At 51.2% G+C, this 26,870-nt stretch overlaps 3 protein-coding genes across 3 annotated transcripts; 1 reads left to right on the top strand and 2 right to left on the bottom strand.

Annotated features, from left to right (window-relative positions):
* Nucleotides 1–1,040: 1,040 nt before the first annotated feature.
* C9H16orf91 (chromosome 9 C16orf91 homolog) lies at nucleotides 1,041–12,268 on the bottom strand. The gene is made up of 2 exons (XM_032912625.1): nucleotides 12,181–12,268; nucleotides 1,041–2,832 (listed from the first exon to the last, which is right to left on the bottom strand). Exons 1-2 carry the CDS (start codon nucleotides 12,266–12,268, stop codon nucleotides 2,351–2,353), a joined length of 570 nt encoding a protein of 189 aa, XP_032768516.1. The 3' UTR covers nucleotides 1,041–2,350.
* A 2,777-nt stretch (nucleotides 12,269–15,045) lies between these two features.
* Percc1 (proline and glutamate rich with coiled coil 1) lies at nucleotides 15,046–16,110 on the top strand. Its single transcript, XM_032913184.1, has one exon. It carries the CDS (start codon nucleotides 15,046–15,048, stop codon nucleotides 15,871–15,873), a length of 828 nt encoding a protein of 275 aa, XP_032769075.1. The 3' UTR covers nucleotides 15,874–16,110.
* A 752-nt stretch (nucleotides 16,111–16,862) lies between these two features.
* Ccdc154 (coiled-coil domain containing 154) lies at nucleotides 16,863–26,175 on the bottom strand. Its single transcript, XM_032912623.1, is given in 18 exon segments — nucleotides 16,863–16,897; nucleotides 16,900–16,985; nucleotides 17,076–17,263; nucleotides 17,536–17,622; nucleotides 17,756–17,873; nucleotides 18,135–18,211; nucleotides 18,334–18,453; nucleotides 20,063–20,200; nucleotides 20,274–20,400; nucleotides 20,697–20,821; nucleotides 20,895–21,023; nucleotides 21,420–21,521; nucleotides 24,375–24,498; nucleotides 24,797–24,892; nucleotides 25,174–25,220; nucleotides 25,411–25,600; nucleotides 25,714–26,032; nucleotides 26,169–26,175. Coding segments are annotated over 18 exon segments (2,115 nt in total).
* Nucleotides 26,176–26,870: the final 695 nt, after the last annotated feature.

Genomic DNA, 26,870 nt, shown 5'->3' with positions numbered 1-26,870 from the left:
GATCTAAAATATGCGCAGAGCTGTATTTGTAAGCTCTATTTTATAAGCAATATTTTAAAATACTAATAAGGTAAAATTACACTCGCTGGTAGGATTACTGACTTCTTCATAGGACATTTTGTAGGCAACTTGAATTGTTGACAACTTTTGGGAGTTTGGTTTGGTTTGGGTGCTAGATAGAACCCAGAGTGTGTGCATGCTAGCCACTCACTCTACCACTGAGCTTTATCCCTGGCCCACAAACCCTGAAATTAACTTATTTTAAAGGACTTGTTTTAATGGTTGTGAAGCATGTGGACATGAGTTGTAGGCTAGTCCCAGCAAACAGGAACGCTGTCTTTTCAAAGAAGATCAAACAGAAGAATGAGTGAGCAGGGAAGGGCAGACAGGGAAATCTATAGAAGAATAAACAAGTCTCGGACTGCGGAGGAGTGGGAAATGAAAACTAGTTCAATCCCGCCCCCCTCCCCAACTCCAGCTTGGAGTGACACACGAGACGACCTAAGGAACCTTCAGACAGCAGAGGTGGCTCCATAAGGTGTGACAGAGCACATGGCAGTGATGGTGGAACTGAACCACCTTTACTGTGGGCATGAGGGAAGGTGCCTCAAGCCCCTTACCACCCATCAAAAGATGTGTGTAGTCCTCCAACGACACCACCTGTGACACCCACAAAAGGACCACTTTTATCGAAGCTGTTACAAAAACAAAACTGGACAGGATTTTTCCTGTGTGCCAGCTCACTTTTTGGGGAGACAACTGCTCAACACTAGAAACTTCCCATTTTTTAAGAACTTACAAAAAGTGGCTGTTGGAGCTGGAGAGACTGCTCACAGTGGTTAAAATAATGGGTCCTCTGGGACCCAAGTTCAGTTCCCAGCACCTATATGATTGCTCATAGCCATTTGTAACTCCAGTTCCAGGGAATCTGATATCCTCTTCTTAACTGCATAGGCACCAGACATGCATTTGATGCACATTCATATACATAAAACAAATCTAACTTTGTATGTGTCTGTGAGGTCAACTCCTCCTCCCTCAAAAGAACATGTTTTATTTAATCATTTCTTTCTGCCCAACAGTTTATCTACCGTCTTGAACATGCAGCTGGCTTATATTTACAGGTCATCTCCCTACCTGATGTTTACTGGGCACTCACCCAGAGAATTCACCAGGCTGAGAACAATGGGGAAAATACAAGTGACAGTCTATTTGAGAGATAGGAGCAACAAGTATGGCACTATACATACTTGCTGAGTTCAAGGCCAGCTGGGTTTACAGCCAGAATTCCAGGATGGCTGGGGCTATGTAAAGAAATCCTGTCTTAAAAAAGAAAAAAAGAAAGAAAAAGGAAAAAGAAACCAACAATGTACACATGCAGTAAGTGTGCTCACTTCTTCTGCTCAACTGCAGACACTACTGCACACAAGTTATCAGCCTGGTGGCACAGAGGAATCTGACTTCTTTTTTTCAAGAACGATTCTATGTGAGCTGAAAATAGAGCTCATAGGTAGGCTAGCACGACAGGTTCCTGGGTTCAGCCCCCAACACTGTCAAAAGACAGAAACAAATAACCCACTATGTCGGTGAAAAATGATTTTTGTTTTGTTTTTTTTGGGACAGGGTCTCCCTATGTAACCCAGGCAGACCTCAAACTTAGGATCCCCCTACCTCAGTCTCTTAAGTGATGAGACTATGGGCATGCACTACCACTTCTGGCAAGTTTCTAGGTTCTCAAGTGGGAATTACGAGCAGCAGAAGAAAAAAAATGTGGCGGCAGAAGTAGGCTGATGTTTAAGTCTGAGGCAAGGCTGGTCTACATAACCAGTTCCAGGCCAGCCAGAGCTATCTAGGGAGACTGTGTCTCAAAACAAAACAAAACCCACTTGATGAAAGGGGAGAAAATTGAGTTCTTTAGACTTTACCAAATGTACTTTCCATTTGTTAGTTTTTAAAGTAGCTACAACTGATGTTGCACACACCATAGCTCTGTACACTTATGCAGTTAGCCTGTCTCAGAAAGCGAATAAACCGCAGGTAACATCTCCCCCAGAACTGCTCGGGAAACATAATTAGGCTGTACAAACACATCACAAATTCAACAGCACACGGTGCACCCGAAACCTTTTCTATGAACCTCAAAAGTTCTTTGGACGTAATCACTGGGCATTGGTGTCGAGCAAAGATCAGATTTCGAGCCTTCAATTTTGCGCTGTGTTGTGTCAGCGACAAGAGCGCCATCCAAGTCCTTTAAGCAACGAAGACATGCGCAGAACCAGTTCAGAAATCGTCAAATTTGACGACAAAACAGAAGGATGGCTGCCTACTCCCTTCCTCAGCACGAACACTGTTACGTTCTAGCCCCGTAGATGGCCGGAGCTTCAAGCTCCTCCAGAGGACCTTCCGGCTCTTTCTCGTCCTCCTCTTCCAAAATCTGTCTCAACCACTGGTCCGTGCTGCTCTCCTCCCTCCGGTAGCACCATATGATCAGAACCACAAGGGGAAGGGTGAACGGCAGCACTTTCCACCAGGGCCGCTGCTGCTGCTTCCCCAGGGAATGCTCCACCGTCCAGCGGACTGGGGTGGCTTTGCTGCCGGAAAATTGAATTGGGAGGTTGGGGTCTTCCTCCTCCTCTTCCCTGTCTGCAGACTGAACTGGAGACCGGTCACGGGGCGGCGGATGCAAGCTTCGGGAAGTCCAGCCCGCGAGCCGCAGAGCCCTGACCGCTCTGGAAGAGAGACAGCAGTAAGCGTCCCGCAGCCACGGTCGCCTCCCGCCCTGACCCACCAGCACCTCACGGCTCTCACCCCACAGCCCGTGAGCACAGGACACTGTTCATAGCGACCTCGACTCGCACACTGCGGCGCTCAGGGCTTTCGTCACTTCCGTCGCACAAAACCGGAAGCAGAACTTCACCTCAAATTTTTACGACTACAAAACGTGGGTCCAGCCGCGCAACTGGAAGTGATGCATTTCCTCTTGCGCGCTCTTCCGTCTCGGGCCCCGCCCTGATGGCCTGGCGACTTATGGGTTTGTGTAGTTCTCAGTCCCTCCACAGAGACCTGAGCCAGCGGGCTAATTGGAAGTGAGACCGATTCGACTCTCGCAAAAGCTTGGCTCGGGGCTGTTCAGTGTGATGCCCACAGACTTGAGAACCCCTGGCATCAGATGGCTTCTTTACCGAATCATCGTTCGGGAGGGACTTGGTTCCTGTTCTCCAGGAGCACGTCTTCCATTCTAAGTGCTCTGTCCGGGCTCTCAGCCTCCTTTTGACCAGTGTCTCAACTGCCAGCCGAGTCCATCTCAGCTATGCCCTCAGGACCGGAGGTGGAAAGCCCTCGCACCTTAGAGGCCTCCCTGCCCGGCCGTCCCCTTAAAAAAGGCTTGCAGAAAGCTTTCCACTGACACTCAGTTCACCCTGCCACTCTGCAAGGTTTGCCTTGGGCAGCTGTGGGGTTTTCCATCTTACTAGCCTGCAGGCACCTTGACATCTTAGTAACTGCCTTTTTAATGCCAGTGGCCTGACCATATTATGGAGAACTGTTAACTGCTTAATTGGGTAATTTTCAAAGAAAGTGATGTTTGTTAAATGGGGCGAAATAAGAAGTTAAATTTGAAAGTGAATGTGTTCAAATGAAAGGCTTGACAATTGCATCTGTTACTAGTTTTGTAGGCTTTAATCCTAGTATACATTAAATATCGGGCAAATTGCACCTGACTAATTTTTGAAGAAAAGTAATTTATTCCGTCAAGAAATTAAAAATAGGCTTTGTGTATGGTTAAACTGTAAATCTTATGTTTACAAAAATACTGTAATCTTCAGGAAATCACTGTATTAGGAATGTGCACTGACTTACATAAATAAAGCCATTTTTGAAACTTGAAAAAAAAAAAAGGCTTGCAGAAACATCACCTCCCCCTAGACTATCCTAGGTCCCCAGAATCCATTTGCATTCAGGGAGACTGAAAATGGATTTGTGTAGACCATAAGCTGACCACACCTCGGACAGCCTACAGGGAGGTAATTCTGAAATTACATTCCCGCGTGCGCCTGGTGTTTTGAGCTGGAAGCTGATTTAAGCTCAGTTCATCTTCAGAATCAGCCAGGCAACCTTGTAATCCCAAGACTGTGGAGGCAGAAACAAGAAGATCCCTGGTTCCAAGCCAGCTTGTACGACACAGCCTGATATCAACCAATTTAAAATACAAAACAAATAAACAAACAAAAAAACAGCCCTAATGGTGTCAGTTCAGTACTAGGGTGAGTCATATCCACCTGGCCTTACTGCAGGGCCCACTAATGACTGTCACTCTGAATTTGTTCTCGATCTGTGAACCAGTCACAAAAACAAAAACGAAATAACAGAAAAGCCCACCTCTCCCTTCTATCTCATGGGGCAGATGGCTGTGAGTCCCAGAAACCTAGGACCCTTTCTGGGCAAGCAGAGTGCCACGCTATTAGTTTGCTCAGGTGATAGTGTCTGAGGGCACCAGATCGATCATGGAAAGGGAGAAAGAAGTTAGGAAAATGACTCTTCAGCCTCTGACTGGTAGTGACCTACACATTCCTGCTAGAGCGAGGCCCAGTCTTACACAGCACTCCCAAGAAGGTAGAGGATGCCCTCACTAGGCAGCATTAAGGGGAGAGACACAACTCACAGTGCAGCAACCTGGCTCCTGAAGACGTGAAGTTCAGCTACAAAAACTCAGCCCAACTGTCCTATCTTCACTTGAAATTCCTCTGCAGGAGGGCTTGCTACATCCAGTGGAGACGTGGAGCATGGAGCAAAAAGAGCTTGAATGGCTGCTGGTCCCGGGGTTCGCACCACACGTGGTTAGGCCTCCTGGAGGTCCCTGGCAGACCCCTAGAAGGAAACATGAGATTAGCTTTTTTCTTGGCTCAGGTATTGGGTGTATGGCTGCTTGGATGTGTACTATCTTGCTGGTGTTTGAAACAATAGCCTGTGGCACCTCGTCCTCTTAGGAGAACCATGTTGTATCTTTAGATGTTTCAGGAACTGAGGGACCACAGGACATTGACCTTGGTGCCCTCGACCTCGGTGCCTGAAGCTACTCCAAGAATAGAATTGCAGGTAGAGAAGCAATTGTGCAAACCTGCTAGAAATGTGACTTTGCCAGTAAATAGCGCCCACCCCCCCAGCAGCATAACTGCTGATTCAAATGTTGTAAACTACTTAGGAGACATTTGGGGAAATTATGGACACTTTGCAGAAACTTGAATCAGGATTCCAAGGACTTTCTAGAAGAAAAAAAAAAAGAGAGAAACAAAAAATAAGGATGAATTAGAACAGGAAATGGAGGATTTGCAGAAAATGGGCTTAATCGTTAGGAAGAAGAATGACTTGATACAGTTCCTTGTGCAAGGAACATGGTGACATCCCCCTAGATGGAAAGGCCCTTACAAGTATGATCCTACAGACGCACCTTTACCTTGGACAGGAGTTTATGATAATAATCTAAATAGATGAGTGGTGGTTAATGGTAAGAGAGTCAGGTATGGTTCCCTATCTCCCTGGGAGAGGATCAGGCGAGCTCAAGCTCCCTGGTATGTTCTCTCAGAGGATCAGCAATGACAGCTGAGGTGACAAGTATATAAATTTCTTATTTTTGGAAAAGATGATTCCTTTTATGGCCACCCAAGATCAAAAGAAAAAATATTAAGATTATTAATTATTAATATGGGAAGTTTAGAGAGAGGTTGTGCTGGTTAATAATGAAACTAGTAAAAACCGGATGTCTGGCGACATGACCGCAGGCGAGCGTAAAATAGAAATTTTCTTCCCGTATAGTCTGTGTTTAAAGTTCTCATATCATGGTGTGATGATTTCTGAGTAAGATCGTAATCATTTGAACCTGTGCCAAAGCCCTTAAAATAAGTGTATATATACCCTGATGCTCTCAAGTAAAATTCACAACAATAACAAACCTCTCTCATGTGTTTGACTCTGTCTGTTGCGCCAAATTTGTTCCTGACCTGAATATTCGAGCCTGGTCTCTCTGCAGTACGCCAGACCCCTGAGCAGTCTGCGACAAGGGCTGGACTTGAACTTCTCCCCACGTAGGGATGCGGGGACCTGAAAGAAATTAGACCTAGAAGCTTGCGGGGAAATTTATGCATGTTCCAACTGTAGGATTTGTGAGCAGACTGCACACTCACTTGCCTTAGTCCCCACAAGCGAGCTAGGCTGGAACCCTTGTGACCTGGTTTCACCTTCTCTTTGCTTAAGGTCTCCCACCTGGGGCAGTACACGCAGGCTGTCATCCTAAAGGTGACCGTAGCTTTTGGATGCTTTGTGGACAAAAGAGGGTCCTGGGAAATCCCCTTACTGCGAGCTGTAATCTAGCCCAGGATGGAACAAAATCAGGAGCCTCCTGTGACCTGGAGTATGCTACAGTTCAGTGTCCACCTACTGGTGGGAAAAGCCTCCCGCTCAGTATTCTTGTCCAAGGCACTCTCATTGAATTAGAGCAGGAGCAATGAGAGAGATGGTGGGGCCCAGCAACACCTGTGAGTCGCCCTTCCAACCCCCCACCTCAGCCCCCCTCCCCCACACACACCGAGAGGCCCAACCCAGGACCCTGGCTAAGAGCTGTTGTGTCAACAGAGGCACCTGTCTACCCAGGTCCTCCTCCCAGGGCCCCACCCCACACTGCTACACCACTTTCCTGGCAAGAACCTCACAGCACTCAGGCACCTAACTGTAGGTAACATGCAACCCAGGGGGAGCCTCCAGAAGGAGATGGAGCTCAAGGGCCCTAAAGTGTGAAGGGAACTAGGCTTCCTGGATTGGATAACATAGGGGAACCAGGCTCAAGCTGCACAGAACAGCCCATGAGACCAGATTAAGGAGGTAGAACACGAGTTAGAGCTTCACCCTGGGGTGGGCTAGCCTCTAACAATGACCAATGAGCTCATCCCAGTCTCAAAGACTGTCTCAGATCAGAGGCAGAAAGAGATCTCTTAGGGCTGGCAAGACGGGCGGCTCAGTCCGTAGTGCTCACCATGCAAGCCAAGAGGACCCAAGTTTGAGCAGCCACATCAAAAGCTCTATGTGGTGGCCCATGTTTGTAATCCCAGCTCTAGGGTTGCAGAAAAGGGCATCTGTGGAGCGCTCTAGCCACTCAGTATGGCTTCATCTGCGAGTCCCAGGTCCCAGGAAGAGACATTATCTCAAAAAAAAGGTGAGTGGCTCCTGAGGAACACCATTTCTAGTCTCCATGCACCTACACACATGGGACCTACACACACACACACACACACACACACACACACACACACACACTCCAATCTCATATCTTCCTGGGGCTGGCATTGCTGTGCCGGAGTGAACAGTGTTCCCGCCCTTGAAAACAAGATTGGTACCTTGTTTGGTCTTTGCAAATAACGTGGTTTACAAAGATGTCATACTGGTGCGAATCGTCTGTAAAGCCAACGTCAGGATTTTCAGAATGCTTTTTCAATGCCTTTTCAGAAGCGAAGGCAAGGCACACAGTAGCAGGAGAGTCACAGGATGTTAGGAAGCAGCAGCCAAGGACCTCCCCACCTACTCATGCCTTCTCAGTTACAGGAGGAGGGAGAGAGTCCAGGAATAATATCCCCCAAACTGTAGCAAGGAGCGTTTGAAATTTCAGGCCTGGTTGGGGATTTAGCTCAGTGGTAGAGCGCTTGCCTAGCAAGCACAAGGCCCTGGGTTCGGTCCCCAGCTCCGAAAAAAAAAAAAAAAGAAAAGAAATTTCAGGCCTCCAGGCCATTGGGAATATTCTTTTTTAAAATTTTTACAAATATTAAGGTGGACAGTTGAGGCACACACCTTTTGTCCCAGCACTTGGGAAGCAGAGGCCAACCTGATCTATGGAGTGAGTTTCAGCACATCCAGAGCTACACAGAGAAACCCTGTCTCAAAAAAACGGAAAGAACCAGCAGTGGTGGCACATGCCTTTAGTCCCAGCCATTAGGAGGTAGAGGCAAGCAGATCTCTGTGAGTTCAAGGTCAACCTGGACTACAGAGTGAGTTCCAGGACAGCCAGGACTACATAGAAAGACCCTGTCTTGAAAAACAAAACAAAAAAAATTTAAGTGTACTTTATGTGTTTGTGTTTTGCAATGTATATGTGTGTGTGTGTGTGTGTGTGTGTGTGTGTGTGTGTGTGTGGGTATGTATGTATGTATGTATGTACGTGCCTGGTGCACACAGAGCCAGAAGAGTGCACTGGATCCCCCGAAACTGAAACTGGAGTTAGGTACAGTTGTAAGATAGCATGTGGGTGCTGGGAACAGAACCCAGGTTCTTCTAAAAGCAGCGAGCACTCCTAAGTGCCGAGCTGTCTTTCCAGCCACACATGTTTGTTGTTCTCCTCTCGAAGAACCACTCTTCCTGGCAGGTTCTGCTACAGGAGCCTGGCCAGGAAGCTGTAAAAGCTACCCTATGGTAGAAGCTCCAAGATGTGACGTCCCACCATACTGTACGTGGAGCCACTGCCGTGCTCGTCGGGGACATAACCAACACCTCAGCTCTCATTATCGCAAAGCACACAGAGAAATTTCACAGGAAGCCTAATGTCTCACTAATGGAAGCAGAGGCGGTGGTAGCCGTCAGTGGGCTTAATGGCAGGGTAATTTATTGTAGCTCCACTTAAGAGCTGACATATTGGAGCTATTGATTTTCCCAGGAAGATAGATACCAGGTGCCTGGGGTCAGGCAGGTCTGTGCCTCTGTAAGGGCAGAGTCCCACTCACTCTCCCAGGGTCTGAGGCCTGACAGTGAGTGGGGACTGGTGGGCGGGGGGAGGGGACAGTGGGCAGAGTGCTTTTCTGGGCCCAACCCAAAACATATCCCAGTTAGGAGCAGATGCTAGGACATATGCTTCAGCCCCAGCCTCTTCCAGGGTCCCCAAATGGAAGATGACTAAGATGGGGTGACAGGGGCTCTGCCTGGCCTTGTCCACCCACTAAGTGTGTTTGTCTACTGACCCAGAGACCCTAACCAGGCCTTATCAGAAACAAAAACTAGAGTTCAACCCCTACCTACAAGACTCTTGGTCTGTCCTGAACATGGCTCACAATTCAACATGAGGGAAAAGTGAGGGATGGCCTCCTCACCATGCCCTCTAAGTCCCCAGACCCTCCTCCATTAGCACTCTATGTCTGCCCTGTGAAAGCTTTTGCTTGGACTTAAGCAGCAGGCCCTTCTCTGGTTTCTCTGCTCAGGCCTCTCATTACTCGCGCCAGCCCCATAGGCCCTTCTCAGGGGCCTCTTCCCAGACAACCGTCTGCTCTGCTTTCTCCCCACTGTGGATAAATCTTCCACCCTAGCTCATGGTCTTCTCCGTGACCTCTTGCCAGGCAGTGGAGAACACCAGAATTTCTCCAGGATACGGACAAAGTCCTTGAAGACAGCCTTCTCTCAGCCAGCACGAGTGTGTGTGTCAGGACCTAAAGCTGTCCAAGACCTATTCCTCCAATCCCGATGCCTGCCACAGGCAAGGTGGGGAAGGTGTTGGTGGGGGGGGAGGTGTAAAACCCAAGCACTGGGGAAGTGGCAGCCCTGGGGAGCGACCGCTGATCCCCTCTTGTAGGAGAGGGTCTCTCCACACATAGGAAACAGCTGAGGCTCTGGTGTTCTTTGGTTTCCTTGCATGTGTGGTTGTATACGTGTATGTATGATTGTGTGTTAGGGTGCATATGTAGTGGGGTGTGCATGTATGTGGGGAAGGGTGCTTGTGAATGTGTGTACACATATATGTGGAGGCCAGAGGACAACTTTAGGTATGGTTTTTCAGGTACTGTCTGTCTGTCTGCCTATCTATCTATCTATCTATCTATCTATCTATCTATCTATCTATCTATCTATCTATAGACACATGGTCTCTCTATGTAGCTTTGGCTATCTTGGAACTCAGTATATAGACCAGGCTGGCCACAGACTCTCAGAGATCCACTTGCCTTTTCCTCCAAGCGCTGGAATTAAAGGCATGCGCCACCATACCCAGTCTTACCTTTTTATTTTCTGACAGTCGCTCGCTAGTCTGAAGCTCAAGAAGGTTAGGTTAGTTGGACCACAGGATCCTCCTGCCTCCGCCTTCCTAGAGCTAAGATTACAATCAAGTATTGCCACAGCCAGCTCTTGGCTCTAGGTTTCTTGAGATAACTTAAGCATGACCTCAACTAGGACATTGATACAGGGGTTTCCCATGCTGGGAGAACTGTCTATAAATTTCACAGCCAGCAACAGTATCCTACACACCCACCCGCTCCCATCCGGAGCCATGACTCTTACTATGGTTTTCCGGTTGTGTCAATGCTAAGCTGTGTGGCTTAGGTGGGATTTCCAAGAAGGGTTTGGAGTCCAGGGAAGCTTCACCGGCCCTGACGTTGAGGTATCCAATGACATTCCAGAGACCGCAAAGAAAAATGGGTCCTTTGTGTTCCCAGCTTCTGAAAATTCCCAGAATCCTTCACTCATGGCCCTTTCCCCATCTTCAAAGCCAGCAATCCAGCATCTTCTAAACAGAGCATCTTCTAGTCTCTCTCTGACCTCCCACCTCTGCCTGACTTCGTATTGACCTCAAGGATTCTAGCTCCTTGATAGTGGCTGATTCTTCTCAGACTCTCTCCATTTGCTGAGACACACTGCTTGCCTCAGTTGGTCCATCTACATCCCCTGCCTCACATCCAGCTCTTCCAAAATTCATTTTGGTCATATATAGGCGGGACCTTCTCCGGGGCAGAATTGTGACTCATTTCCTCCTCCTGAAGCACTTGACCTAAGGTTCAGAAAGCTCAAGGCTCGACCAGGTGAGCCGGTGGCAATCTGTACTCACAGCCTTAGCACTTCTTCCATCACTAGGACCGGTCAGGGTGGGACTCAGGCCACAATCCACATGCCCTTCTGGGCACTCCCTGAGGCCCTAGCTATCCCTTCCCTGCCTGCCCAGCATGGTGCATCTGTAGACCTCTCAGGCTCATCTGTCAGTGTCATATCACTCAACCTGTCCCCATCCCTTTCCTGGGCCAGCATCCAGCAGTAGAAGGTGATGTGGCTTCAGCTTGGAGGAAGGGCAACCCCCAGCCCCATACCTGGTCCTTCTGCAGGTCTGGGCTTTGGTGGGTGAGAAGGGAGTTAGCTGGCTGAGGCTGAAGCAGTGCTGCCCACAGCCAAGACTGGCCAGTGGTTTCAGACCTTGGAGTCTAACATGGTCAGACTGTAGGGTCAGAAGTAGGTGGAATCCAGAGCAGAATGGACACGCAAAACTGGGCCTAGCCAGGCACAGCAGAGGTCTCATCTGGTTCTAACTGGGGATGTGGTCCAAGTTTCCTGATCGAGAAGAGGTTGGTACAGGAGGCAGCTATGCCACCACCGTCCCCAAGCCTTGCAGTGTCCTGTCAGGCTTGGAGGTGACTAGGCCCCTTGATGTCCTTCTCCAGGGCTCAGCTCCAAGCAGACAACCTGGTCCACAGTTGACAGTCACACCAGGGCGCCAGCCTTGTTTGCAGGTTGCTCTGCCACGGGTCTCATATAGCTTAGTGTGAACTTGAACTTGCTAAAAATGACCTTGACGTTCAGAATCCCCTGCCTCCACCTCCCGGTGCCTACAGGGTACATAGGCATGCACTACCGTACTCAGCGTGTGTGACCTTGGGGATCTAACCTTGAACATTGGACATGCTAGGCAGTCAGCTACCAATCTTTGTACAACCCTAACTCAGCCCAACCCTTTGAGGTGCTCATCCTTAGGACTTAACCTTCCTTTCTCTATGGCTTACTTGTCAGGTAGGGGTCCTGACTGCAGTGACCAGGCATGAAGCATCTTTAGGGTTGGGTTCCCTAACCTCCTACCCTCTGGGAACCACGAACTCACTGAAGCCATCAAGTAAGGGCTCAGGGGGCAGGAAAAAGCTGAAGGTGATTGTGTCAGGGGACATATGCCTAGGCTGGAAGTTAGGGCTTCACTGGCTTGAAACCAAGGTGTTGTCCTTGCCTAAAGTGGGGGTGGTGCCTGGAGCAAAGAAGGACCCAAGGAAGGTAAGTGATACCCACATTCCTCTTATCCCCTTAGCCAGGTGAAGAGCTGGACTTAGAGACAATGGGCTAATGTTTTGAGCCCGAGGTACTGAAAGCCACGCTGGGAGGAGCCACTTTCCTGTCCTTAGAACTAACCACAGTAGCAGCAGAAGCCGCCATAGCTGGTGGCATCTGAAGACGCTGGGGGCTCCTTGAGGGCAGCTGAGTGCTCTGGGGGCTCCATTCCTCCTGGAGGGTACCTGGATCGGCTAGAATAGTGCCCACCCCTAAACGCACCTCCACCCTAAACCACAGACTGAATGTATTTGGGAAAACTCTTTGTGGCTGTGACGAGTTAGGCTGAGGATGGGCTGGATTCGGGCAGCCCTAAATGCAATGGCGAACACCTCTGTAAGAGTTGCCAGCCAAGCAGGGCGCTGCATGCCTGCAAGGCAAGCACTCGGACGGCCACCAGTCTGACCCCGCCAGTGTAGGCTACACAGCAAGACCTTGTCCCAAGGTTAAAAAGAAAAAAGTGAAAGCCCAAATGAAGATGACAGCATCGATGGCTATGACAGGCTCAAGACAAACACCAAGCGGCTGGCGGGACCCCAGACACCAGCCTCACTGGCATCTCAGTTTTGACTCTGGCCTCCAGGAGGGCAGAAGATGCAATACCTGTTTTAAAACCACCCAGTTTGGGATAAGTGATTAAGGAAGCCAGAGGAAGCTATACCACCAGAAAGGCAGAGGGCCCGAGAAGGAGAGGAACCCCGCCCCCAACTCCATTTAGGCTTCCAACCAGGGAAGGTAGGTGTCCTGTCTTCATCCCAGCAAGGATGCTGAGCGATTGGTTCAATCAGACTGACTGCAAGTATAGCTGGGTCTCAGGGCAAGTGGGTGGCAGCTATCACATGAGAGTCCATCCCACAGTCCTTACTGGGCTGGTTGACATGGTTATGGTCAATCTTAGCTGAACAAGGGCTCAGAGGCTGGAGGGGCTTGGTAGGGGTTACAAAGGCTGCCAGTGTTAGCACCCATCCTGGACCTACTAAGTGGCTGCATAGCCTCAGCTCCCCGCTTGCCCCAGGTCCTGTTGCTTGCAGAGGAGGGTTTATAGCATGCGCTGCAGGCAGGATGTCCTCTGGAGAGGCGTACTCCAGAACTCAAAATAGCATGAAATTTAATTTTCCGCCTATTTGGCAAAGCTTGGATGGGGCCCCAATCAGCAGTACAGATAAGGGTCCTCGGGTCCAGGGTGTGGGCCAGCTGGGCCTGAGGCAAACACTCCATGGTCCCCCGGCAGGCTGCCTGCAGGTGAGGCAGTCTTCGGGTACTCCCCCCATGCGGCTCTGGTTGCTGGGCGCTAAAACAAACGGGCTCTGTTTGCCCAGTCTGTGATGACAATGCCGTTGCCAAATATTTGCCAGCCTCAGGCAGTTGTGGAGCTCAGCTATAAATGCTTGCGCCCCAGGTGGAGGAGAGCCTGCTGAGAGAGCCCTGCAGTCCCAGTCAGGTAGGAGCCTGGGTGAATGGGTGGTCGCACCACTGGGTGTTGGGGAGGTCCCTCTCACCGGGAATATGTCTGCATCAAGTTCTCTACTAGCAGTCATCCTCAAAGACTAGTGTCAGGACTACTGGACACCTCCCAAGACAGAAGGATCCAGCAATAGAGGACATTGAAGTGGCCAGATCTACTTCCCAAACCCAGGGTTTCAGGATAGCAGAAAGGGGCTGTGCAGTTTGACCCTGAGCAGATCTAACCAAGGGGCCACTCACACCTAGGCATCTCAGGTAGAGATTGTCTTCTGATACACCTTGTTGGATACCTGCTCTCCCCCTTCCTCTGTGAAGGAGTCTGGTGGTTCTAGAAATGAGATCTACTGTAGGGTCACTAGCCAGGAGGAGAGAGAGCTACGTCTAGGCTCCAAGTGAGAACACCCCTCACACCCCTCTCCCTCTCCTCTCTCTCTCTCTCTCTCTCTCTCTCTCTCTCTCTCTCTCTGCCTCTTTTTCTCTCTTCTTTCTCTCTCTGCCTCTCTTTTTCCTTTCTTTCTTCCTTCTTTCTTTCTTTCTTTCTTTCTTTCTTTCTTTCTTTCTTTCTTTCTTTCTTTCTCTCTTCAGTTTTTCTAGACACAATTTCTCTGTGTGGCCCTGGCTGTCCTGGTGGTACTCAGATTGTAGATCAGGCTGGCCTCGAATTCAGAGATCTGCCTGCCTCTGCCTCCTGAGTACTGAGATTCAAGGCATACGCTACCACATCTGGATCCAGCTTACGTTTGGCTCGACACCTGTTTCTTTAAAAATCAAGAATTACTACCCAAGAGTGGCGGCACATGCCTTTAATCCCAGCACTCTAGAGGCAGGGACAAGCAGACTTCTGTTGAGTTTGAAGCCAGTTTACATATCAAGTTCTAGTATAGCTCCTATCTCAAAACAAAACAAGGAAAAAGAAGAAAGAAACAAATGAAACCCCAGCAATTGCACCTCTTCAAAGAGAAGCCCTGGAGCTGTGGCTGTAACTGTAGCTAGACAGGAACCAGACCTTTGTCTGTCATAGCCCCAAAGCTCCCCATGGCATTTGCCAGGTTGCTGGGCCTGTCAAAGTAGGTTCTGGTCCTGTCACCACAGTGGTCCAGGCTGGGACAGGGTAGACACCTTGTCCAGTGCCTGTCCCTTCCTGTCTTGAGTGGTACTGAACTCTAGGACTTCTGCCTCTGTCCCTATCCTGTAATCACCTGTAATACCCTGTGGTGGTTCTCATGGTTCTGTCTGGTTCCCCTGTATTCAATGGATCCACCCTACATGAGAGGATCCTGTACATCTCTCTAAGCCAGGCCCTCTTTGAGCTCAGGAAGCCCAGGGATGGAGAGAGCAAAGAACTAAAGCACCACTTGGGGGGCCATACATCCAGGCTGGCTCTAGTGGGCACTGCCAGCCCTAACTTGCTAATCTACCCTCTTGCTTCTCTCCTAGCTCCAGAGACCCCCCCCCCCGCAGAATTTTGGGGACCTCCACAAGATGGCTGCTGGAGTGATAAGATCTGTCTGTGGCTTCCGGCTGCCCCTACCATCACACAAGTCCTTCCTGTTCACAGACCTGGAGGCTACAGAAACTTCTGAAGAGGAGGAGGGAGAGGAAGAAGAGGAGGAAGAAGAGGAGGAGGAGGAGGAAGAAGAGGGAGACCAAGACCTGCAAGGTGAGGGGTCACAGGGCTGCAGCCCAGACTCTCAGAGCTCAGGAGTGGTCCCTCAGGGTCCCAGCAGCCCTGAGACCCCAGTGCAGCTGCTGCGCTTCTCAGAGCTCATCAGTGGTGACATTCAGCGGTATTTTGGACGCAAGGACACAGGGCAAGACCCAGATGCCCAAGACATCTATGCTGACAGCCAAGCAGCCAGCTGTTCTGCCCGGGATCTGTACTATGCTGATCTGGTATGCCTGGCCCAGGATGGGCCCCCAGAGGATGAGGCGGCAGCTGAGCTCAGGATGCATTCACCTGGGGAGCCTGAGGGTCAGGTGCACAGGCTGGGCCACAGAGGAGACAGGGTGCCACCACTGGGCCCCCTGGCTGAGCTCTTTGATTATGGCCTTCGGCAGTTCTCTAGGCCCAGAGTATCAGCTTGCCGAAGACTGAGGCTGGAGCGGAAGTATAGCCACATTACCCCCATGACCCAAAGAAAATTGCCTCCATCCTTCTGGAAGGAGCCTGTACCCAACCCACTAGGCCTACTGCATCCGGGCACACCAGATTTTAGTGATCTGCTGGCCAGCTGGTCTGCTGAGGGTGGCTCTGAGCTGCAGAGTGGAGGCACCCAAGCTCTGGAGGGGACACAGCTGGCCGAGGTCTAGTGAGTAGGTGAGTCAGGAGTGTGCTGGGGCAGCAATGGCCTTTTCTACCTTCAGAACAACCCAGCACCTCCTTCTGTAGCACAGGTCCTGCCCTACCTAGTAGGTCTATCTAAGTAGTCATGCAGTTACCTCTCCCTCAAGAGGAGAGCAGGCCCAAGAGGATCTGAACTTACCCCAAGTGTCTGGAACTGTTGCCACCAGCACTGAAAAAGACAGGGAGACAGGGAGACAGAGAGAGACAGAGACAGAGACACAGAGAGACACAGAGAGACAGAGAGAGAAGAAAGAGATGAGAGAGACAGAGAAAGACAGAGCATGTAAGCTTACCCAGACCTGCCACACCTGACTACCAGCTCTCCGGGGACCCCACTATACACAGCAGGCTTCAGGACTCTGCCCTCAGGAAGTGAATGGAACTCAGGCAAGAACTATGAACCAACCTCTTGTACACCCTTGCCCTTTGTTACCAGGCTAGCCCCTAGATTCAAGTCAGTGGCAAAGAGCAACTAGTTGGGTTGGACTAAAACCAGGCCAGCCCTCTCCGTCTCGGTAGGGCCAGCTGCATGCAGAGTTCAGGTTTTCTTGAGAGGCTAGAAGAGGGACATTGCCTGATCACACAGAGACACATATTCTCACTCTCCTGATTCGTGCTCACAAGTGGCTTCCTCAGCACTTAGTGGGTAGGTGTGCAGGGCTGAGGGTGTCTGAGGACCCTGTATCCTCATTCTTCACATTTGTCCTCACAGCAGCAGGGATGTATCCTGACAAGTGTGGCCTGGGTGCCCCTGCACAGAACTCCCATTGGACGTGATAGTCTGGCCTTGCATAAGGCGGGGAAGGAGGGGGTTCTTCAACGTCTAATAACTTGGGCCTTCTGGGTTTGGTCCCTCTCACTACTTGACACCCTTGTCGGGCCTGTGAGTTGTAGAGAAGCCATCCCAGCAGACGACAGGAGACTCTGACTCCAACAGGTACAAGAACTGGCATGTTTATTTCTGGAACATAGTCAGAGAGGTGACCTCGATGCAGGCCTACACTGGGTCATTGCCGAGTTCACTCCTGGCCTTTTCTGGGTCACCAAGTTCAAGAGGACTGTCTTCCAATGAAGCCACCTGCCCAGAGACATCACTCATACACAACCTCCCCCCACCCCCCGTGGCTGTGTTGCTACCCTTGGGAGACCCGGGCTCTCAGCTGCCCACCTCACAGCTTGGTACACTCCCCAGGAGTTCACAGGGACCAGCTCGCCAAGGGCTACGTCCTTGATGAAGAACCGCTGCCTGACCAGGGACATGAATACTCGCTTGCTGCCCAGTGTCAGAGGCCAGGGACCCTCCTCACTCCACAGATGCAGCATGCTCTCGCGCAGGGTGGCAATCTCCTCTGTGCGCTGCAAGTGCAGAGGTAACGGTGCTAAGAGGACCCACGGGGAACAAGGACAGAGAAATGGGAATTGGATGACAGAAGTGGGTGGCAGATGTGTGCGTGTGGGGATGTCCTCTATAGAGGCAGCCTGACGGGAGGTCCTCACCTCCAGGAAACATTGTTCAGCACCACCCAGCTAATGTATCCCGGGGCCCTGTAGAGATGGGAACACACAGGGCTTGGGGCGGGCTGGCAGAGGGTGAGGGGGTCAGTGGTTCTCACAGAGTTTTCTCTCACCAGCTTGGTCTCATTATTAAACTTCAGGTTCTGGATGGTTTTGTTGGCCTGGAGGCTGTTCTCCAACTTTATCATTTGCTTCTGAAACTAAACACAGTTCTGGTCATGGTCAGACATGGACTGCTGATGTCCAAATGTACCCACTGGCATAGAAACGCTGAGGGCCTGGAGTTCAGGGAGGCAGACAGACCCAGGGGGCTTCCTGGGGCCCAAGGGATACCGTGGCCAGCTGGCCCTGGATCTCCGCAATCTTCCGTCCAGGGTTCTCCTCTTTCAGAAGCTGCACAGACATCAGCAGGGCAGCCAGCTCCTGTCGCACAGTCTCAACCTCAAACTCCCTGTGGGTACCAGGGACTGATTATAGGGGCTTCAGAGCCCAAGGAAGAAGGCTCAGTTCAGAGCTAAGACTCCCGAGACTATCACAGGGCTAAACTTGAGGGTGCAGGCTATTCCAGAAGAGGTAGAGCCCAAGGTAGGACTAGCTGGGGATGGGGCAACCATAGGGGCAGAGGCGTAGGGGTTGGAAGGACTAGTAAAGATCAGGAAGGTTAGAAGTGTTTCTCTACTTCCCAGAGGCCTGGGTGGCTTCGAACCCTCACCTGGCCTTGCCCTCAGCAGAGATCTTCACATCCACATCACTCTTGTAAAGAACGCACTTGTTGGAGACACTTTCTATCTGAAATGTGGAATATGTAGGAGCTCGAGGTGACTTACCACAGCTATCAGGGAGCCCCAGGACAGCTCAAGCCCAGCCAGACCTAGAACCTCAAGGCGAGTGGTAACTCTAGCCTCGCCCACCTGCTGGGGGAGGCTGCTCACTCTCTCCTGCACCTCCTGCAAGTGAGCTGAGACTTCTGTCAGCCACTGGGCCAGGTCCTGCAGGGACTCCCTCTCCACACCTTCCCATGCGGCCTGTGCCTGCAATTTCAACATCCAGTGAGGGATGGAAGAGAGGTGGGTAGACAGGGCCTGCTGAAGCCAGGAGGCAGAGTGTTTGACCCTAGAGCATGTTCAGACAAAGCATGCAGATTGCCCGGAGAGCCTGGCCAGACCCTGCAGAAGACAGATATTCCAGATTCATGACAGCTGGGGTGGTCTTCCCAGGGTCATCCAGCTGAGCAGAAATATGCCCTTGAGGAACTGGCAGTTGTCCCTGACAGGAATAGAGAATAACAGATTGGCCACACTGCAAGAGGTCTGTGGGCCCTGTTGGCAGCTGCTCTGGCCATATATACCCAGAAAGGATGTAGAGCCAGCCGAGTTTGGGGATCCACCTGCCACGCCAGAGGGTGTGTTCACAGCAGCTACAAAAGAGAACGGCTTCTTGTGTCTGTCAACAGAGGAGAGAGTATGCAAAACACGGCCTGTCCCCGTGTGGGAACATGATTCAGCTACCAAGGAATGAAGCGTGGATTCACACAACAGGGAGGCAGGCAGCTCAGGAGAGAAGCCGGGAGGAAAGGCTTATGCTGGGATGGAGTGTCTATGCACACAGCAGAGCTAGATGGGGAAGGAGGAGGACTGCTGGGCTCTGGGATTCTATCTGACGTAAAGAGAAAGCTCTGGAGCCGGCTTGGATAGTTTCTCATGTGGAAAGTGCTGGGTTTTAGTTAGGGTTAGTGTTGAGCTCATAATTTTCCTGCCCCAGCCTCCTGAGGTTGGGATCACACTGAATATCAGGCCAGCCTAAGCTACATAGCAAGAGCCTCTCTTAAAACAAAACAATAGTGAAAAAATAATAATAGCAGGATGAAGAGATGACTTAGCAGTTCAGAGCACTGGCTGCTCTTCCAGAGGACTGGAGTTTGGGTTCCTGCACCCAGGTTGGGTGGCTCACAACCATCTGTGACTTCAGCCTATCTGAGCACTTACACACATGTACATAAGTAAAAAAGTACATAAAAGAAACTCAAGGGGGCTGGAGAGATGGCTCAGTGGTTAAGAGCACTGACTGCTCTTCCAGAGGTCCTGAGTTCAATTCCCAGCAACCACATGGTGGCTCACAGCCATCTGTAATGGAATCCGATGCCCTCTGCTGGTGTGTCTGAAGACAGCTACAGTGTACTCATATAAATAAAACTAATTAATTAAAAAAAGAAACTCAAATAAAATAAAATACATAACAAAAAAAAACAAAAAACAAACCACCATTAAACTATATGCTTTAAAAGGTGATGGGGGAAGGGGGCTGCTTTTTCAAGACAGCCTTGCTCTATGTAACAGTTCTGGCTGTCCTGGAACTCGTTCTGTAGACCAGGCTGGCCTTGAACTACAGACATCTGCCTGCCTCTGCCTCCTGAACTGGTATTAAAGTAAGGTACTACCATACCCACTGAATGGTGAATTGGAGAGAGAGAGAGAGAGAGGGAGGGAGAAAGAAAACAGAGAGAGTGGGGAAGGGAAGAGAAAAAGGAAGAGTGTGTTAGGGGCCAAGGGCCTGTAGGAGCCACCCTGCCTGATTCAGAGATCAGGTCTCTTCCGTGGCTCCATCCTGTATTGCCCTTCCTTGTAGGTTTGTCCTCCTCACCTGGAACAGCTTCAGGCCTAGTGTTTGCTCCTGCAGATCTAGCCTCCAACTCAGAGCTAGGCAGTGGTCACTCAGGTCCTTTAGCTGCTGGTCCAGCCCTGCCACTGACCCCTCTAGGACCTGGCTCTTCTCTTGGAGCTGCATGGGACAGCATAGAGTCAGGGAGGCTCTGCTAGATCCCTGCTGACCACCACCTCACTCAGCCCCTTACCAGCTCCAGTGCATCCTGTGTTTCCTGCTGGGCTAGCTTGCCAGCCATCTGCACAGCCTCCAGGTTCTCATGGACATATGAAGCCAACTCCTCAGCCTGGGTCTCCTCCAAGCTCACCTTGGCCTCCCTGTGTATTGATACCCAAACTGGCCCTTAGCACTGGCTAGGGAGGGGGGTTCTGCTTGCCAGCTCTGGGACCTTCTAGGTAATCAGATGGACCAGAGGAGGGGGTGCTACCAGGAAGGGAGTGTGAGGGTCAGGGTGGAGAAGGAACAGCAGCTCTAGCAGAGGGTTGCTGTCCTATCCTGACATGTCCAACTAGTCAGTGCCTAACAGACAGCTGCAGGGGTTGAAGGAGTTGGGGCATTCCCCAGCTGAGCTCAGCCAGTGGTTAGCTGAGGGAGGAACTGACATGACACCCACCGGGCCTTCTGCTCAGCCATCAGGACTCGATTCAGTGACACCTGGTTCTGTTGCACAAACTTGGTCAGATAGACCACAGCTTTGTCTAGGCCCCGGCACTGCTCCAGCAGGTGACCCTCCTCTTCCTGCTGTGGCAAAAGTGGCCCTGAGCCTTGGTGACTATCCCATCTCCCACCCCGCCTGGCCACCCAGGCCCACCTCACGCTGTGCCCGCAAGACCCGTAAGCTCTCCTCCGTCAGCTCATGCAGCTTCTGCCAGCGGGTTTCCAGTTCCTCTCGCAGGCTGCTTTCTGCCGACAGCCGTGCGGTCTCAGAGGATTTCATTCTCTGTGGAGACAGCACTAGCTTCTGTGAATTTTTTTTTTTTTATTCTTTTTTTCGGAGCTGGGGACTGAACCCAGGGCCTTGCGCTTGCTAGGCAAGTGCTCTACCACTGAGCTAAATCCCCAACCCCGCTGCTGTGAATTTTAAAGAAGTAATTATTTTTATTTTAGGCGCGTCCATGCTTTGGCCACATGTATGTCTGTGTGAGGGTGTTAGAGCCCCTGGAACTGGAGTTACAGGCAGTTGTGAGCTGCTATGAGGGTGCCGGGAATGAAATTGGATCCTCTGGAAGAGCGGCCGGTGCTCTAACCACTGAGCAACCTCTCCAGTCCAACAGCTATAAATCTGTGGCTCACTTGGACAACCCATGAGGACGCTTGGCCCCACCTGGACCCTCACCTGCTCCAAGACCATGAAAGTCTTCTGCAGAAAACCACATAGTTTAGCCTCTCTCTTGAGGAAGCGGAGGCTTATCTCCTCGTTGAGTTTCATCATCTGGGCCTGTGAGGGACCACAGAGTCACCTGAAGCTTCCCTGCCAGACATCCTACCCTGCCTGGTGTATCCATTTCCTCACCCGGGTCTCATACCCTCCTCCTCCCACTCCCTGCCATGTTCCCAACCCCTGCATAGCCAGGCTGCATGCACTGGGCAGGAATGAAGGTAGGGCAGATAGGAGCCACTGTCCCCCCGAACACTAACTAGATCATGGGCCAGGAAGGACCTAAAGATCAAGGTCACAGGGGCCTAGACAATTCAGAGCACATCCAGAGCCTCAGAGGTATCCGGGAAAGGTTGTTCAGTGGGCACGGAATTCCACACTGAGCTGGAGCCTCAGTAAGAGAAGCTGGTGTGAAGACACCCTATCCGGGATGTGAGAACACCCCCGGATGTGTGGGAACACCCATGCATGCCCTATCAAGGGTGTGGGTGGGAAAACTAGATGTAACGCTTGGGCTTTGCCTCCTCCCCATGCTGGGCACAGGACAGAGGTTCCAGGCCCAGCCCCCATACACTGTAGTAAGGCTGTCTCCTTTGAGTCTTGACATAGCCAGTGCCATTCTGCAGTTGAGCAGCTGTGGTGACCTGTGGAGATCTTGGTTTGCAGTCATGACAATGAGAAACAGCTCTGAGCAGATAACTGTCTATGGGAATGGGGCTTACAGTCCCTCTGGGAGTGGGGGGAGAGTTATAGACCTTTCCCTGCTATTACAACCAGCACTCTCTCCTACCCAAAGTATAAGAGGTAAAATACTGATGGTGGGGCCATGGGGGCTTTTAGGTTTGCCCCCGCCTGTCTTGCCCATGCTATCCTGTAAGAAGCCCCAGTAAACTCATTTGTTTGCTAAGCTGGACTTGGACTCTTTCTTGACACCTGTTGGCTCCTTCCCTATTTGGGGTGAACGTTTCCCTTATGTCTCCCCAGGAATGTCAGGATTTGACAAATCTGGATGTTGTGGCATGTGACTGTAATTCCCGTACTCAGGAGTTTGAGGTGAGCCAGGTTTCACAGGGAGACTGCTGTACCTCCCTGTATACCAAATAAAACCTGCAAGAAACCTACCTCGCAGCATTCACCTGCCTAGCATCTTCTCTGTGGCCACAGGACTCTCCTGACAACAGGCCCAGCTCTCAGGCTCTGACAAAGAGCCAGGCCTGGGCTGTCATCTGGGTGAAATTCATCGGAGCCACTGCTGACCTCCCTCCCCTGCAGGAGGGAAGCCTAAAACAGGGATGGCTACATTTTATTTTATTTTATTTTTATTTTTTTCAGAGCTGGGGACCGAACTCAGGGCCTTGCGCTTGCTAGGCAAGCGCTCTACCACTGAGCTAAATCCCCAACCCCCGCTACATTTTATTTTTAAGATAGGATCTCATATATGGCCCAGGCTGGCTTCACACCTGTAGTGCCACTACGCTCAGATTTATGGGTGCTGGAGATTGAACCCAGAACTCTGTGCATACTAGGCCAGCAATCCATGAACTGAGCCAGACACCCATCCCTCGGCCACTTTTTCTGAAAGGCCAGGCTGCAAACATTTCAACCTCCCAGGGTCTTCCTTGAAGCCTCCCAACTCTTCTTTTTTTTTTTTTTTTTTTTTTTTTTTTTTTTTTTTTTTTTCGAGCTGGGGACTGAACCCAGGGCCTTGCGTTTGCTAGGCAAGTGCTCTACCACTGAGCTAAATCCCCAACCCCGAAGCCTCCCAACTCTTACTCAAAGTAGCAACTCTCACTATGTTATACAAATGTTCATGGCTCTGTGCAATAAAAATTTATTGTAAAAACAGCCAGTGGCATGTAAAGTCCTGACCCTGATGTTAAAGAACTCAAAGGGCCTGATTAGAGTAGCTTCCTCCATGCCTAGCATGTGAGGGGTGGTCAGCCCAAAGCTTCTGTGTGCTTAATGATGCCAATGCATTAACTTCCCAGCAGCCATGAGACGAATGCCACTACTTCTGGGCAGCAGAATCATGATGGGGCAGCTGAAGTACCCAGTATTTCCTGCCCACCCTGTCCTCTGAGGAACCTGGACACAGAGCAGCAGCTATAGCTCTTGGTCTCCATTTATAGAGCCAAAAAGCTGGGTGGCAGGCATGTGTAACCATCTCTAAGCTCCATGTAGAAGCAGAGGCTCGCTCTATCTATCATCTATCTATCTATCTATCTATCTATCTATCTATCTATCTATCTATCTATCTATCTATCTATCTTATCTTATCCATCCATCCATCCATCCATCCATCCATCCATCCATCCATCCATCTATCTAATCTATCTTTTTTCAAGCCAGGGTTTCTCTGTGTACCTGTAGCTGCCCTGGAACCAGTTCTGTAGACCAGGCTGACCTTGAACTGAGAGATCCACCTGCCTCTGCCTCCTGCGTGCTGGAATGAAAGGCTTGTGCCACCACCACTCCACGCAGAGGCCCCTCTGAGGGGTCCCAAGTGGAAGGAGAACACGCTGCCTTGGGAATCTGTGATTTCTGCTTGAGAGAAATGCTGAAACTGAAAAGAGCTGCAGAAGGGGCTTCAGGCCCAGATGTTCCTTTTCTGTTAGTTCAACTGAAACAGTCAGTCCCCTGCCCATGCCTTCTGTTCCCCAAACCTGCAACAACAGGGCACTTGGCACATGGCTGTGACGGCAGGATTGAGTTTTCAGTGCCTAAGACGGCAGCTGTCAGTGAGTGGGCAATGCAGCTGGGATGAGAGGCGACCACGTCAGACAGGGTAGGGCTATCGTGTACACTCAAGCAGCTGCAGCAAGAGGGACACATTGAGGACATGGCCATAGGTTTCCTTCTCAGAGCCCTGTTGATGACTCCTGCCTTAGCTAGGCCTGCCTTTCCAGGAGGTACCTGCATCTTGGCCAACTCAAGGTCCACCTTCTGGCTGGTGTCCTCTTGGTTTTTCTGCAATGCGCTGCAGGCTGCTTCTCGGCCCTGCTCCTCTTGGCTCAGCATGGCAGTCAGGTTGGTCAGCCTAGAGGCAGTAGGTGTGGTAAAACCAACTCAGCTAGGGAACCATAAGCAAACTGGTGGGCTTTAGGTCCTAGGTCCTTCTCAGGCTGGGGTACACATCCGGCCCAGGTGACACATGGAAGCAAGCCTTGGGGTCCCCAGTGAGGGCAAGGCACTAGATCAAAGAGCAGGAGGGTGGGGCCCCCCAGCAGTCAGAAGTGCAGCACTCACATTAGAGGATGCTCCCCAAGGGGCGCTGGGGGCTCAGGGAAGGAAGACCCCAGTGTTGCACAGGCCTGAGATTTCCAGAGTTGGCCCACCTGAGGTTTATCTCCTGCTCAGCATGTCTCCGCTCTGAGTCCTGTAGAGCCTGTTTCCTCCTGATGTGTGTCAAAGCCTCTCGGACCTCCACAAGTCTGGTGGAAGGAGTTGCCCTGCTAGCCCCAGAGCAGCTAGGCAGCATCTGTTGGGGCAGGGCATGGGGCCGTGCAACCAGTCTCCCACCACTTGTACAGCCTGCCCCAGTGTGTGCAGAGCCAGCCTGACCTGCACTATTATAGGTACTGTCTACTTAAACAAGACACATATGGGCCTTAATGCCAGCTACTGCAGGGCATTAACAGCATGGGCCCCAGCCCTTCCCCCTGAAGCGTGTACTTGTCTGTCTGTCTGTCTCTGTGTCTGTCTGTCTCTGTACCTTTTATCCAGGGCTTGCATCTGGTCCTGGCTCTGGGGCCCAGACAACTGCAAAGAGGAGGAAATATGGGCTCAGTAGGCTGAATCTATCTACCAGGTCGCTGCAGCACAGATGCAGGATATGTCGGAGTCAGAGCTTGAAATGACTGGGGTCAGTAGGGTCAGGATCCAGGAAAGTGTCCCAAGCATCAGGAAAGGGGTGGCTCTTTTGTATTTGTCACGCCACTCAGCGACTCACCTCTAGTTCCTCCTTCTCTGGGCTCCAGGCTGCCTGCTGCACCTCTTGCCTCAGCTGGCGCAGCTCTGAGGCCTGCATCTGCACTTGGGCATGGACCTGCAACAGCTCTCGAAGCAGGCCCAATGTGGCATGCTCACAGCGCTCCTTGTGTCCCCTCAGGCGAACCACCTCAGCCTGCAGCTCAGCTACCCTGATTAGGGCCAGAGCAGGTGGGTCAAGCTGTGCTTTTCCTGGAGGTAACTCGCTCACGGTACGCCATCTCCCTTACCCCACATGGCCTTCCTCACACTCTGCAAGGCTCACCACTGCTCCAGCTGTTTCCACTGCTTAGGGGTGTCCTGTTCAGGGACCAAGGAGTTGGACGCCAGGCCACTGCACTCATGTTTCTCCAAGCTTTCGGTACTCAAGGGCTCATGACTGGCTAGGCCTTCTGTTAAGAGAAGCTCCAGGTCCTCGAGGGTGACAGTGCTCAGTTGTGAAGGCGAAAGCCCGAGGGAGGGGCCATCAGCTGGCTCTGGAAGGAGGCACCTTGGGAGCTCGTGCACAAGGACAGTACATCTGTGATCGTGCTTGCTGTCACCTGACCTCAGAGACTCATCCTGCTGAGTCACACAGATCAGCCCTTCCGGGGGTCCAGGTAAGAGGGGTTGAGGGTCCCGGGGGAGGACACGCAGTACTAGGACAACCTAGCCAGCTCCATCAGAACCTGTGAGGTTTAAAAGCAGGACTACTCTGTATATCACCTTCTCTCCACTCACCTGACATGGTTTCACCAGCAGCCACACCTGTTGTTCAGGTAATGATGTCAGTGGCCCTATGGTGACCCAAGGCTGAACACCAGGCCGGGGTAGCCGAGTGGTTGGCTGGAGAGAAGCCAGTAATCCAGGCCAGAAAGCTGCAGGAACTGGTATCATTGAGGGGAGAAGAGAAGGCTTTGGACCACAGAGCAAGCCAGGATTTAGGAAAGGCTGTGGGACTCAGGAAAGTAAGGCTCAAGAAGGAAGGTCTGGATCTTGGGGAGAAGACAAGGGAGTGGAGACTGAATCTTCGGGAGAAGATGAGTCAGGAGGAGAGGCTGTGGATCTGAGAGTAGTGGAGGTATGAGGTAGCGACTCCTGCCCTTCCACCTTGCCTCTTTAGTGGATCCCGAGGAGGCAGGTACAGCTGAGTTATTCTGGGAATCTTCTTTTTCTCACCAGAACCCTATGGCTTCATGGCCAACTGCCAATGGAACTTGAGCTCTCATCTGCCCTGTCCTGTGGACTCCCTAACTTCTGGTCCCCAGAAGGATTTGGGGGGGGGGGACAATGAAGCATGCCCCTTGCTGGAGAGCCTCCTCTGGCTCTGGGGCTACCGGGTTATGGGCATGGTGGAGAGGTGGTCCAGGAATCAGCACAGGCTCGAGTCACACAGAGCAGAAGGCAAGGGTCCTAGGCAAATGAGACGGATACAGAGGGTGA

This window comes from Rattus rattus, chromosome 9 (genome assembly GCF_011064425.1).
Source record: "Rattus rattus isolate New Zealand chromosome 9, Rrattus_CSIRO_v1, whole genome shotgun sequence".
NCBI lineage: Eukaryota > Metazoa > Chordata > Mammalia > Rodentia > Muridae > Rattus > Rattus rattus.
This window is presented reverse-complemented; position numbering and strand designations above follow the sequence as displayed.